The sequence below is a fragment of the Diaporthe citri genome (assembly GCF_014595645.1).
Source record: "Diaporthe citri strain NFHF-8-4 chromosome Unknown scaffold_3, whole genome shotgun sequence".
In the NCBI taxonomy this organism is placed as follows: domain Eukaryota; kingdom Fungi; phylum Ascomycota; class Sordariomycetes; order Diaporthales; family Diaporthaceae; genus Diaporthe; species Diaporthe citri.
In genome coordinates, this window is record NW_025064848.1 from 2,124,964 (window position 1) to 2,139,433 (window position 14,470).

The 14,470-nt window shown below is 51.5% G+C and overlaps 3 protein-coding genes across 3 annotated transcripts; 2 read left to right on the plus strand and 1 right to left on the minus strand.

Annotated features, from left to right (window-relative positions):
• Positions 1-1,400: 1,400 nt before the first annotated feature.
• INS49_008191 (uncharacterized protein) lies at positions 1,401-2,225 on the plus strand (the record flags this gene model as incomplete). Its single annotated transcript, XM_043168936.1, has 1 exon — positions 1,401-2,225. One exon carries the CDS (start codon positions 1,401-1,403, stop codon positions 2,223-2,225), a length of 825 nt encoding a protein of 274 aa, XP_043026616.1.
• A 3,846-nt stretch (positions 2,226-6,071) lies between these two features.
• Positions 6,072-9,752, minus strand: INS49_008192 (uncharacterized protein; the record flags this gene model as incomplete). The annotated part of the gene is made up of 7 exons (XM_043168937.1): positions 6,072-6,324; positions 6,386-6,972; positions 8,195-8,487; positions 8,767-8,778; positions 8,841-8,983; positions 9,039-9,268; positions 9,384-9,752. 7 exons carry the CDS (start codon positions 9,750-9,752, stop codon positions 6,072-6,074), a joined length of 1,887 nt encoding a protein of 628 aa, XP_043026617.1.
• Positions 9,753-10,975: 1,223 nt separating this feature from the next.
• INS49_008193 (uncharacterized protein) lies at positions 10,976-13,811 on the plus strand (the record flags this gene model as incomplete). The annotated part of the gene is made up of 5 exons (XM_043168938.1): positions 10,976-10,993; positions 11,056-11,115; positions 11,177-12,680; positions 12,777-12,851; positions 13,360-13,811. The coding sequence occupies 5 exons, from the start codon at positions 10,976-10,978 to the stop codon at positions 13,809-13,811; spliced, it is 2,109 nt and encodes a 702-aa protein (XP_043026618.1).
• Between the last annotated feature and the right edge of the window lie 659 nt (positions 13,812-14,470).

Here is a 14,470-nt window from a genome sequence, read left to right on the forward strand (position 1 = left end):
CGTGGCGTCGCCGCGTGTGCGTGACCACAAAATCCCGCCAGCCATTACCCGGTGTCTATCAGGAACCGCGCGAGGAGGCTCTTGTCTGGTAGCGGCTGCGGTCCTCGTAAAACATTTGATTGATGGTGGGAGTTGTGATCTCCGCCGATTAAATCGTTTTACTCGTTTTACTCGGGTCGTGTACGACGTGGTGAAATGGTTAATCTGCCGATCCACTGGATCCTCTGTGCCATCCCGTCTAAGTCGCCCATACTGGTAAGGATGACCGGGGGCTCGCTTCGCAGAGCCCAGCCCATGTCAGCGGGAGCTCTCCCTCGAAACTTCGGAGCCGGGAAGCCCCTCGTGTTTTAAAACAACGGGGCTGGCTGGCCAGCGCTGACATGCGCCTTGCACCACAGCAGGCCTGACAGGCATTGCAGGGAAGCAGGGAAGGAGGCGCCACAGGAAGCCATGCATCGACCTCAAACCCGACCAAGCATTCTTCCGGGGCTCGCAGCCGTGGGTTGGCAACATTAAGACAAGCTTCCCACCTATAGCCGCAGGCATCAGTCCCTCACGCGAGCTTCACCTGGTGGGAGAAGTGGGGTCGAGCCCGCGATAAGGGGGCTCTGAACCGGCAGAACCTCAGACACTCAGGAGTCCCTTGGAGGGAAAATGACCCCCCTTCACCTTCACCCAGCCCGTTCGAGGCCCTCGTCCACCCTGCTGCCCGCCTGGTGACACCCTGCCCGCCCTGCCTCTGTGCCAGTGTGCCTCGATGCGGGAGAAAACAATCGCTGCACGGCCCTCGCCCTCCTCACGCCCTTCTCTGGTTCTGCTCCACCCCATGACAGCAGCGGTCCTGCTCGAAACAAACGGGTTGGCCAGTATTGCCAGGGGCCTGTTTCCTCGTCCCGTCGTGGTCGTTGCCCTCTGCCCTGGGCCCTGGGCCCTGTCCTCGTCTCGTCTTCCCTGATGGCGAACTGGGATCGGATTCGATTGACTCGCCTCGGCGCTGATCCCCCGATCCAGAGGAGTTGGCTGTGATATGAGCTCACCAAGGGCTACATATGGGCTCACCTCCCTCCTCCCTCTCGTGGTCTGAGAGCCTGGGTACCGCATTGAGTGCGTGTTCTGACGAGCGGTATCATTTGACAAATCTGCACCATGGCCAGACGACAAGACAATATGGTATCACTGGGACCGTAAGCCGCTCCCCCTATCTCACTAATCCCGTCTACCTCTGCTAATCTCGAAGGTTTACTAGTCTGCCTGGCGCTGAGGTGGTGCGTCTGCTGGTCGGTCCGAGCCAAAAGGAATTCTCAGTTCACAAGAAACTCCTGTGTGCTTCCAGCTCCTTCTTCCGGTATAGCCTGGAGACTGTAGACTCGGTCCCAGGCTCACCCGACAGCGAGCTGTCGATGTCTGCCGGAGCACAACCTGACCGGGTCCTCTGGCTTTCCGAGGAGTGTCCTGAGATGATGGACCTCTTCATCCTGTGGCTGTACCGGCGCAACTCATTCCGATCTATGCTGGAACAGATGATCGCTACCGTGGCTGTTCAGCTCACACCAGCCAACAAAGCCAAGATACAAGCCAGCAGACGAGCACTTCACTGGAACATTGTGAAGCTGCACATGTTCGCTGCCGTGATACGGTTATCCGCCCTCCAGGACATTACCATGGACGCCGTGCAGGACATGTACCTCCGATGTGACTGGGATGTGTCTTACTCTTTTGTGCGTCACCTCTACGAGGAATGCTCGCGCGAGCAGTCTTTCCGTCTTCGGAAGTGGTCCGTCGCGATGCTGGCCTGGACGCTGAGCAACGGGGGCGGGGACGCCCTATCATACAACGAGCTTTTCGACGAGTTCCCGGAGCTGGGGGTCGACTACACCAAGCACGTGGAGAAGATGGCCGACAGCAGGGCCAACGTCAGCGTGAAGAACCCACAGCTTAGGCTACCTCGCAATAAGCTCAAGAACGACGAGCGCAACTTCGGCTTCCGGCAGTGCTCCTTCCACAGCCATCGGTCCTCCGTCGGAGAGGGGAGGTGCCCTTACGCCCTGGAGCAGCAATCGGTGCTAAGCCCCAGGACGGGTGAGGGATTCGAAGACGTGTCGCCGCAGTCATCGCCAGTCGAGGTGACGACCCCATCGCCGTCTAAGACTCGTCCTCCACATAGCCGGCTCAAGAGCAGTGCCTCGGCCATATGGACTGTACCTGAAAGTGCCGACGAGACTTGAAGAACCTCGAGGTAAGATACATACATCCCCACTGCCGGTACCTGGCCACCTTGTCTCCAGTTACTAACACATTACAGCAGAGCCTCGACACACTTTCAATCAATCTCATCCCACTGCCCTGCGGAGCCGGAAGACTTCCCATCTGCATCAATACAACCGGCAGGCCGCGGATCACAACTCTACAGGAGCCCTGGATCCACCGCCGTCGCTTTGTTGCCATCGGCGTTCCTTCCTGCCCAGTTCATGCCCAACGTTCTGAAATTAAGAACGATATGTGCTGCCCAACCACTGAGCCTCACATGGCGAGCAAAACGGGCTTTTCACTCTTCATAAAAGGAGTTTCACAACTGATCCCGCCCACAAGGCGGTGATATAACAGGGCCGAGGCCCAGGGATTTCCCACCTGCGCTCACAACCGCTATTGTTATTGACTCCCCTGCATGCTGGGAGCATTCCAGGTGGCATCACGGATGGTCAACGACCACCATGCGCACTTGGACACGCCGGCGTCACAGCCGGATGCCCCTCGCGGCAACAACTTCATGTACATCTCCAAACCCTCTGGAGGCTTTCTTCTTCTACTTCTATGGGCTAGTGCTCCGAGAGAGATATGCCTCTTCTTGCAAATTACAACGCTTTGAATAGCGTTTTTTTCTCAACCCCATCCCTTCAGGCCCCATGCTTATGATGTGATCGTCCTCAGCGTAACACTGTGTAAGAGTAGGTTGTCCAGAGATTGAAGCGATGCCATGCCATACCATCCTGCTGTGTGAAGGTGCGGCGGGCCGGAGTGGCCGGGGTGGCCGGGTATAACGGCGCACTATCGATTCGCGGACATCGACCGAGAACTGCTCCCAGAATTCCCAGACGGTAGCGTGTAACTTAGCCAAGATCTTGGGCCCAGTTATGCATAATTGGGATGGCAGCTGTAAAAATAAACTCTGACATGCGGTATTCTCCGTCCTGGCTGCTCCACGAATCCTCCTGTGGACCTTCGTTTATTTTACAGTAGGGGCAGTTGCCACGCCGTGCTACCTGCGCCCTGTGCGGCATTCATACGATGAAGGAATGAAATTGTCAGCGCGGATTTATTAGTTACGAGCCGAGAGGGCTGAGCAATCATCCTTTGCAGCTCAGCACTTTTGGCAAGATGGGCCATGCAGTGGCCATCACAGACCAGGGGGGCTGAGCGCACAAGGCTCCACCATGAACAGGCACGCCCGTCTTGAGATACATCCAATATACCAGCAATTGAATCCTTCAATCCTGACACAAGGCCATAGAAGGCACCTCTTGACTCGGCATCTCGGCACTTGAAAGCCTTGTCACTCACTGAGGGGGAGGCAAACGACCCTGAGCGAGTTGGATGTCCGCCGAGAAGGTTACTAATACTAATAAGCCCCCAGGGTCCCGCAGACGGCCGTGATGATGTGATATGCTCACGGGCGCTATTCGTTTCAGTGCCGCGGGTCTCATCTCCTTACCAAGGATCGCCTAGGCGCACAACTCGACGACGCCGAGGGACCAGTACCGACGGTTCGGGCCAAAAAAAAAGGAAACAAAGTAGCCCCACCACTATGTCTGGCAGCGATATTATCCACTGTGGTCCTGATTGCGTGACCCAAGACGGAATCAATAATTGTATGAGTTGCCTTCACGCGCAAACCTTGACAGGACCCTCTGTCACTTGGCCAGTAGTAGAACCGTGGACTGACGTTGCCGAGTGTAGTTCTTTTCTCGACCTCGTGCATCAGCGCCCTGTGCCTCATCTTCTCCGCTGCGCGTCTTGGGTGCAGAGATAAAAGGACCAGTGGGTGCAAGCATACCAAATCGATTCTAGTCTTGACAGAGATCTAACCGGGGCAACAGCCGTGTGGATCTTGGTTTCATTCATTCAGTCCCTACTCCTGCTCGCTCGCGCCAATCGAGAGGGCTTGGAGCTGGCGCCGAAGCAGCGGCTATTATTCCTCTGGGCGGTTGAAGTATTTTGTTGCTTTGTGTTCTTTCTCTGGTCTTTCCAAGATCCCCCGGCTCTGAGAGCTGACTCGCTGTATCAACACGGAGAAGAGACTCTAGTAGATGAGAGGGAGCATAAGGGCGGGATGAGTATGGGAAGAGAAACATAGAGGTAGCTGCGGCAGATAGCTCAATGCCATCATATGTCTGCTCACCGGCTCCCAATACTTTGCCTGGGCTGTTGGCTAGGTCAACCGTAACGAAGAGTGACTAAGGCCTGCGAGGGACGCTTCGAGCCAAGCTTGATTAAGTACAGCAAATTCGCAATATGTTTTCCCCATGGCTTGCAGTTTAAGCACGGCAGCCAAGATCACTCCCAGCTACGCTTAACTGATGCAATATACACGATTAAAGTCCTTGGTGACAAAGGGTTACGCTTGGGGGTCTATCCATTTGAGAATATCAGTGATGCCATAGCCCAGTGCTCATGTTTTACAAAATGCTCCTGAGGCGGTAGTAAGACCTTCAGGAGCTAGAGCCCATCCTGTCAAGCAGTCACTTTTGGCCCATTTATTTGGGTACAACTCTAACGACCGAGGTGAATCATGCCCAGGTATGAGGAAACAATACCACCATAGTGTTCCGTTCTCTTCTATAAGACGATCCAGTTCCCTAAATTGACTCTCAAGGTTGTTTACCAAGTAAAAATGATCTGGAACTCCCCACAACCACGAAATTGAACATCTTGTAGATCAACTGCAACAACTCCATCCCCAGGCCCTTCCACCTCCCCATCCCCAAAAGAAAAGGTCCGAATTTTCGAAAGCTGTTAAGCAGCTCAAGGTATCCTATATTTGTTTTTTCAACCCTTTACGACTGGTGATCATCGGCTTTTCAGCACTCATTCAAAGCTGAGAGCAGTGCAATGGCTGTTCACGCTGTTAATTTGTTCCGCAGCAGCTCAGACTCGTGTTGGAAAAGTGAAGGTAGAATTCAATTGAGAAAATGGGGTCAGTTATTCACTTAATTAATTGAAAATAAAACGAGTGAGCCAGTCATCTGCCAGGTATTTAAATTGAGAAAGCTCTTGGACTCCCTCTCTTCTACCCTCTTGCTTAAACCTCAATACTCAAACAAGTCTAAGATCACAAGCCTGTACAGCAAAAGAAATCCCGCAACTACGAAACTCACCTGATTCAAACATTCAAAATGTCTTCCAACCCAATCAAGGACACTCCACCGCCTTCACCCCCACCTCAGCCTCAGCCACCACCAAGGCCCCCGGCGCCAGGACCTGCCCCTGCACCAAACTTTTAAGGTTACACCATATCAGGAACCATTCGCATCATTTGTATTCTACCTATGCATTTGAGGTATCGCTTGTGGGAGTGCTACATTAACAGTGAAATCCGGTCCTCTTGGCCGTTTATTGATCCCGATGAAGGGGGATTGAGAAAGGGTAGGTACTGAGGCTGAAATAATCAAATATAGTTCTTGTGTCTAGTTCCATATAAAAGTGTGTAAGCCATTCATGCTAGTGACTCCTTTATGCTTGCAGTACTACAGGGTACTGAATCTTTCCCAACGCTTCCAAAAGCCTTTGTGAGGTTATGAATCAGTCTTGGCAGACGGTCCAATATGTTAGTGGTCAGGTCTCACAGCTGGCGCGGCCAAGAACCGTCGTTGGTGATGCGGCTCAGGGCCAGGGGGAATGATGCAATGGTAAGTTATGATACCCTGTTCTTTTTCCCACAACCAAATGAGGACCAAAATTGTGGGATGTATTCAGTAGACTACCGCCATGTACAGATGTAGACTCTGCGTACCAAAAGTCCAAGGTAATTACTCACCCTACGAGACGACCACCGAGTGGCCCGCTCACCGTGGTGTTTACGCCTTGAGGAAGCCTCCCAAATGCTTCATGTAGCTCTCCCGTTGATCAACATGGGAGAAGTGCGCAGCATTGTCCAGCGTGATCCACTTGACATGCCCAATGTGGTCAAAGAAGGGCTGCATCGCCACGTCCTGAGCCTCATCCTGTGCCCCATTGATCAGAAGGGTGGGGACCTTGATTCTGGGCAACTTGGGTATGGAGGTCCAGTTGCGAAGCGAGCCGGATGCGACTAGCTCGCTCGGACCATACCTGGACCTGTGGTTAGCTCTTCATCTTTTTTCCTCCCCAGGTGAGGCAGAACACGACGTACATTGTACCGTAGGTAGTCGGGTCCGTGGCAAACCAGTCAAGTGCAGCCTGGACTTCTGGAGCCGGCCAAGGCCTGGCGAGACTGAGATGTCGCTTGTAGAAGACTTCAACGGCAGCCTCGTACTCAGGGCTCTCGAAGTCATGGGTCTCCTCGGCACGATCCAATACCTCCTGGACATCCTGGGGCAGTTGCTTTTTCAAAGTGATAAGACCGTCCAGGAAGAGTTCCGTGCTCGCAAGACTGTTTGAGAGGACCAGGCGCCGGAGATTGCCCGGCTGTGCTGCTGCCCACTCGGCCGCAAGCATGCCACCCCACGAGTGCCCATAGACATCGACGGGCCGATCTTGAAGATTTAAATGCAGGAGTAGGTTGTCGAGCTCCTTCATGAACAGGTCCACCGACCAGAACTGCTCGTCGCCGTTCTTCTCGCGCAGATGTGTCGACCGGCCGTTTCCGATCTGGTCATAGAAGACGAGAGGGATGGAGGGCGCGAGGTCAGTCAAGGGTAGCAGATAGTCGTGACACGCCCCAGGGCCACCATGGAGCACGATCAACGGGACTGCTGACGTTCCGAGGTCGCCGACAACCTTATACCATGTCTGGCATGGCTCTGACAGGCCTTCAACAGGAAATGGTGCCAGTCCCTCAGTCATGGCTGCCAGGGTTGCTGAATGCGAGGCCGAGTTGATAACAAAGGCGAGTTGGTTGCAATGAAAGACGGGGAGAGATTGGAGATGGTAGGAAGGACGGGAAAGGCGGGGGTTGAAAATTCTTGGTTCGCCGAGTTGGTGGTTCTTTTGAGTTGGGTGGTTCACTCATCAACATGATTCATCTACGTACAAGCCTACCTCAGTACTGCTGGGTGTAAACAGGGGGCTAGATGCAGTACGACTGTGCCGTTGGCTGTCTGTGAATTCTAGAAGGAGGGGGAGCAACTGGCGGCTTCGACTTTCAGACTAAGTTGTATGACAATGGACTTGTACGAACCCCTGAAACCTACTTTTGAGGCCAAGGCTAAACCAGAGCGTAATTCAATCTCAGATCTCACGTCAGCTGATTATAGAATGAGCCTTCATTGCCGAGCGCTACAGCTTGTGCGTTTGAACCTGTCCAGCACGTGAGGTGTTTCGGCAGATGCTGAGGCTTAGACATGCGGTGCATTTGAACTCGCACTTCAAGGCACTGATGAGCTGATGATAGGGAGGCGTAGTTTGGCCATGGGGCGGTGAAACCAATCACGTCTGTTGGAGCACAAGTTCAGCTTGGAGGGGGTTGGGAGGTGGGAGGTGGGGCAACGTAGAATGGGATTTGGATCTCGCGTTGGCTCGAATGAGAAGGCGCTGGGATGAGGATTTGCATCAGGTATATAGGTGCCCAGGTGGGTTCCACTGTCATCATAATGACCTAAACGGTAGTGAACTTTTGTCCCAGCGTTGCAAACCTCTCCGTCTCGTCAGTCGCCGAAGTCATCACAAAAGGATATGGCATCTAATGTATGCGCTTCTCATTCCGCAACTACCAACATCAGCGCATAGTGAGACACAGAGAGGGGGGAAAAAAAAAGAAGAAAAAAAAAAAGGAAGAGTCCTATGGAGACAGAAGACCTGAGAAACGGAAATATTTGGGATCGCCGAAAACGTCCAAGCGCCCAACAACATGCTCTCTTCGTGCTGCATCCACCTGGACGAGGACCTTCACCGCGGGCTGCTGTAATCTCTCCAACATTCTGTATAAGCCCTTCAACATCGCAATAGCCGACCCAGATAGATCCTGACCACCCGGTGAAGCTGAATTTCGGCGGAAATATACATGAAGACGATCAAAGATAATATAGAACGCCGTATCATCGTGCCTCTCTCCCCAGCCGCGTATCAGTTCACGGAGCAGCCGCAGATATGCTTCGAGCAAGTCAAGCTCATCAGACATATCACCCATCAACACGTCTTTGGCCTTCTGTCCCATGCACTTGAATAGGTCTTCTTCCTTCTCCAGAATGTCGCAGATGATCAGCGCGACCAAGCTGGACGGCCTCGGCGCCCGGTCGTCGATTGGGTGATAGAAAACCCGGTGCTTCTGCCTTTCAGGCACGGTCTCGGCGAATTCTGAGATGATGGGCGAGGTCCAAAGTGGCTGATCAGGCGACGGGGAAGAATCCGATCCGTTGTGTGGAGTCAACAACAACATGCAGCTGTGGTGGCACTCAGACCACCATTTGAAGGCCGGGTGCCCTGTCAATTGACTAGTCTGATCGTCTTCAGATTGACTGTCGTCGTCCAATCCAGCAGAGGACTCCTGCAGCATCTCCAAAAATTGACCAGGGGTCACAGTTTCTGGGCATCGCGCACTTGTACGGAGTGAGGAGACAGCGTTTTTCCACTCACGCTCTCTGCGCTCTGCGATGTCCATGTCAGCAGCAGGTTTCCTAATGCCAATTATGCAACTGTTTGACTCTGACCTTCCTCTATGCGCCATTGCGTTACGTCCAGTCTCTGGTGCTCCTTCCTCGCTTCGGCAATAACCATGTCGACAGCTTGTTTGATGTTCTCAAGCTGCGGTGCTAGATCATATTTAGGTGGTCGTTTGAGCGCAGAAAATACCCTTCCTTTCAGGCTGTCAGTATGTGTGCTCAAAATATCACAAGAACTTTCGATACTTCTCAGTGATAGGTTCTAGGGTAGTAATACGTTTTGACGTTCCGGACGAATAGTCCCAGATTTGTATCACAAAGCCCAAGACCTTGCGATAAACAAGGTATAGAAAAATCCTCAGAGTTGAAGATTCTTTCCATATTGCCTCGTAGTCTCCAATGTCTTGGAGCCAGTATGAGACCTTTTCCAGCCCTGAAGACATGATCTCCTCCAGCTCCGCTTTCTGCCCTACCAGCTATTGCTATGTTAGCTGAACGAGACACAACTTGTGGATGGCCCATAATATATGCGCTCAAACGAAATGAGCGGCAATTTTTTTTTTTTTTTTTAGAGAATGGGGGTGCACACACCGAGAGGCAAACCGCAAGAGCACCATAAGCCAAAGGGCCGGCTCTTGAATCTATGGACTTGATAAGCTCAGCGATCCCTGCGTAATGCGTGAGGAGACGTGACATGCTGGCGCATATTCTTGAGATGCGAATCCCCATGCCCCTTTTATGCCGTAGTCGAGATCCTTGGAGTTTGTCGTATTCCGTTTGAACTTGGGACAGAAAGTCGTTGAGTTTCTCCCGGTCATCTGTGAGCTTAAACGTGTCTTTTACCTCGACTGATTCCGCCAGCCTTCTACTCAACTCATTGGAAAAGGTTTCCATGTCGGCCTGTACGAAGCCGTTCTCGTCGCCCGCGTCGGGGCTTGACTGCATCGTTTGCAAAGCCATTCTGCGACTGTTACTGATGTGATGTGGACTATCCCGGGCCTTCAGGAGATCGCTTTTGAGAGTGTGTTTGAGTATGTGTCGTAACCAGGTAAGTACGATGTCTGATGTAAAGAGGCTGACATTGATGGGTACATTCCAGGTCTAGCGGGTGCAGACCAGTGCCTACTTAGGAAGTAGGTAGGTAATTATGGCTGGCTGACCAGAGATCCGTGTGCGCCTAACCCGTGTACGCCACCTAGGTCTGCAGGAGGCTTCCATCTCTAGGCCTATCAGATTTTCCGCGTTGACGCCCATCTGCATGAAATCGAATCCACAGAGGGCAAATGGCACTTTCCTTGAAGTTCGCTCACTGCTTCCGAGAGGAGGAGGGGGCCGGGGCTAATTACCTCGCCAAAGGCACAAAATAAGGCATGTGGCAAGAAACCACTCTCAGGCTGATTTCAACCGACCGGTGAAAGCCTCAGAACTAGTGGCGTGCTTCGCGTGACAGTGCGCCCACAGCGTTCAGTTGGAATGTGTAGTACAATATGTACCTTCTCGAGCTCTCATTGGAAATTGAAAGCGTCGATGGCTTCCTTCAACGATGCTGCTCGGACATGGTGCAACCATACCATGAACAAAACTTGCGTTACGTGCAGATCGCCATGACTGACAATGAGGCTGTAGTGAACGCTGATTTGACAGCAATTCTGACAAGCATGGTCTCGAAGGACCTACCGAATCCTTCGATGCTTCTGTTGAGAATACACCTAAATTAGATTCTGAGAGGCCAATACCATAGTATAGAGGAAGAAGCAACTTCCATCGGTCGTCTCTTCAACCCCCCCCCCCAACCTCACCAATACTTTTCCGCTTGGAACCTCGCATGCGTCCAACCCTTGTGCGGTTTGCCAATTTCCGTGGCGTCGAAGGCGCTTAGGTAGACCCCCAAAATAGAGCCTTGTCGATTTTTTGTGTTGAATACTGGGCGACCATGGATTGTTACCATCGCATTGCCGCAATAGTATATAATGGAGGACAGCTGCTCCTGAGAACCATCCCGTTCGAAGTCGTTGGTCTTCTGGAATTTCTTTATCGCTCGTCCATTGTTAGCAATACCGCCGCTTCCAATATCATCAGTGATCGAGAAGAACCTATTCAACCTCTTGCGGTACCACCACTGAGCCCTTTGAGATCACAGTTGTGCTATTGAACTGTACAACTATACCTTCTCATTCATCGCCATGGATACATGCGGAGATGTGTGTATCACCCTCCAGCAACTGCCGTGTTCTCAAAATTTTGCCTGACTCTTCCCAACTAGCATCATACTGCTGGTCCGGATCAGACATCAGCAGAAAAAGACGTGTTCAATACCAATCATGTAAGAACCTAAAGTAACTTTTTCCAGTGTCGTCAAACCGGTAGTAACGGACAGTCACCAGCCACCAGCAATTGGACATAGCCTTATCACCGAGCTACAGCAACGACTGGCCAAAATCGAAGAATCCCTCGGCCTCACGAAATCAGGAAGCAAAGATGAAACCCTCGTGAGCGACTCGGCTGGAAAAGCCGACCCTACTACGGCTGCTGCTACGGCCGAGCCAAACGATACCGAGCGTGGCGAGCTTGAAGAGCTGTGCGAGGGTGTCAAGGTGAAGTACACCATCAACAGACAGAACGAGTCAGGCAACTATGTCGCCGAAGAAGGAAAGGCTCCAACCAGCTCTGGCCAAACGGAGAAGCTATTACCGGAGAAAGGGACTGCCATGGAGTTCATACCGCATATTTCCAAGGAAGGTCTTCAAAAAAAGACCGTCATCAAGGTTTTTTCAACCAGGTTGCGAAATATCATCCGCAAAACAATCAAACCCTTGCTGGAGCACGAGAATTGCGAGAAGATATGGACTACCACGCCTGCCGTCACTTCGACGATGGACGTCCTGATTTTGCACGAATGGGACAAGTTATCGGATGTCGCTCACTCAGAGGATGATAAATCCTCAAGGCCTGCCGATGAGCATCGGCAGGCTAAAGCCGAGCTGCGGTGCTTCCTAAGGCATATACAACGCTACGAGAGTGAGCTCTTTCAAACACGAGAGGACATTCGCAAGGAACAATCTGTCCAGTCTGATACCATGTGGCTACTCTTCCCTCCCGGCTCAGAGGTTGTGTCTTTCCCGTTCAACGGCCTCCCCCAGATCTTCACAGTTCGATCACATAGGCCATCGGGTGATCATTCACGTTTTGTGGTGTCTTGCTGGGGATATGACTGGGATGGTGAAGACCTGGTCCGCTATTGCCACGACTTCCCCATTCAAGGGTTCTCAGGGAAGAAGAAGGTCCAAGAACTCCCCTGCTACCCTGTCTCTTTCTACAACGCCAATGGAGAAGACGAGAACGCCCTCAGGCACAAGTTGGCGGAGCGAGGACGAAAGTTTAGGGAGTTTTGCGTTGGATCTATGGCGAAATCACGCCAGTTCCGCTGCAGCAGCTTTACCGAGTACGATTCTTCAGCTACGAAACGGCACTCCTCTTCGGGCGCTGATGCCAACAATGTCAAGCTGGAGCCCGACTCTGAAGCCCAGTCTTCCTCCACCACCCGGCTTTCAAACGAGATAGAGAAGGTCAACATCATAGTGGACCCGTTGCTCTACAAAAAGTACGCTGGAGGGTGCTGCCTTCACTTGGGCAACATGGTTCCAGACACATTCAAGTTGTGCGTGTGTGTTCTCTGTGAGCTGAATGGCCTTCGAGCGAAATGGCGGCAGCAATTCACAGCCAGTGATCAGGTTGACAGCACCAAACCCAAAACTTCCACGGAGAAGGATCAAGACACAGATACGATCGATAGTTTCTATGCTCAACTCCCTCCACGCGTTCTGGGATTTATTGTCAGCCACAAAATCTGGGCCCAGATAGACGTTGACTCGATCGAGGAAGAGGATCGTACGGAACGAGGTGGACGAAGTTGGGATTCCCTTGCAATGCCTGGGGCTCATAAAAAGAACATCATGAGCTTGGTAACAAATCATCTAAAGATAGGAGACTCCAGGGACAAGGCGAGAATTCGAGATCTCATCCCGAATAAGGGAGAGGGTCTCGTCATATTGTTGCATGGTAAGTCAATTCCCAGATCTGATCACTCTACTCAAATGCTGCAACTATCCCGGCATCTGAATACCCAAACCACCGCACTCCAATGTAGTCAGTTGCTGAGCTCAGTCTACTTCAGGAACACCTGGTTTGGGAAAGACGATGACAGCAGAAGCACTTGCCGATGAGAAGAGAAGACCCTTAATTAGGATTGATGCTTCAGATTTTAATTACAACGATAGCAGCCAGGTCAATGGTGTCTTCCAGAAGTTCTTCCACTTGGCACATGCGTGGGGGGCTTTGTTACTTCTGTAAGCAATCACCGGCATTTCCTGGAGGAAGGTGAGCGGTGTCAGTGAATGCTTACTGTATCATTTCAGCGATGAAGCCGATGTTTTTCTTCAATTAAGGAGACGAGCAGAACTTGAACAGAATGCCTTGGTCTCAGGTAAGCTGATGAATTCCACCGAGCTCCCAAATCGGCACCTAGACATTCAACACCGGTTTCCGCAACTCTAACGATTCAACATAGTCCTCTTGAGACAGCTGGAATATTTCAGAGGGATCCTTATCATGACAACCAACCGTATCCTCACCATCGACATTGCAGTGCAGTCGCGAGTGCACTACTCAGTTCGATTTCGGGAACCGGACGAAACTACACTGGACAACATCTGGGAAACATTCACAAAGCAGCTGAGCGAGGAGAACTGCCAGCCGGGCGAGAAAGAGAGAATTGCGAGACACTTCAAAGAGTTTTGGCGGGATGACATGGTGAAAGATAAGGTCACTGGACGAGACATCAGGAACATGTTCATGACAGCCCAGCTGTTGTCATATCCATGGCTAACATTAGAAAGCCTCAAGATCGTAGTCAGATCGGTCAAGGACTTCCGGGGCCAGTTGCAGGACCTGTCACGGAAGCTGGAAATACAACAGAGCATTACGGATGCGGAACGGCACGGTGGATACTACGATAATTAAATTATTCATTGTGATGGAGTGTCAATGGAATGGAAATCTGTTTTTGATATTCTTGAGACTGACGAGCGCTCTTCTTTTCTGCTTGTCGAATTTCAGGATTTATAGCCACAAAGATTACGCATTCACGTGTACTATCAGAAGGCGAGGTAGAGGAATGCTAACCGGATCTCGGAACGGGTTTGGAAATTCGCCACAGGTTTTTGGTTACCGACAGCAGGGCCCGACTTCCCTGAGATGCAAACGTAACTTGTCCACCTATGTAAATATTGATAACGAACAGCTCTCACGAATAATGTCTCGAGTCTTCAACAACCTATTCAAAAGCAGAGACGCAGTGTGATCGCCGCTTACATTTTCGCAGATATAACGCACTCCCAGCAGTACAAACACCCAGACTCAATTTTGCTAGCCTCACCATCTAACTTTATTGTAAACGCACAGTGACAGACTGTAAACTTATCTGTTTTAATAGTAGCCCGTCTTATTAGCAACCAATGGTTATCTTTTACCTCTTCAGAGTGTACACAGTATGTAGCGCTAATTCTATATTGAACTGCAACGGTTCAAATCTAGTCAATATTCTCCTGCGAGACAGACATCACATGCCCATGATCAAGACATTTTACCGTTGGCACTACGCCATCACACTAATTGATATA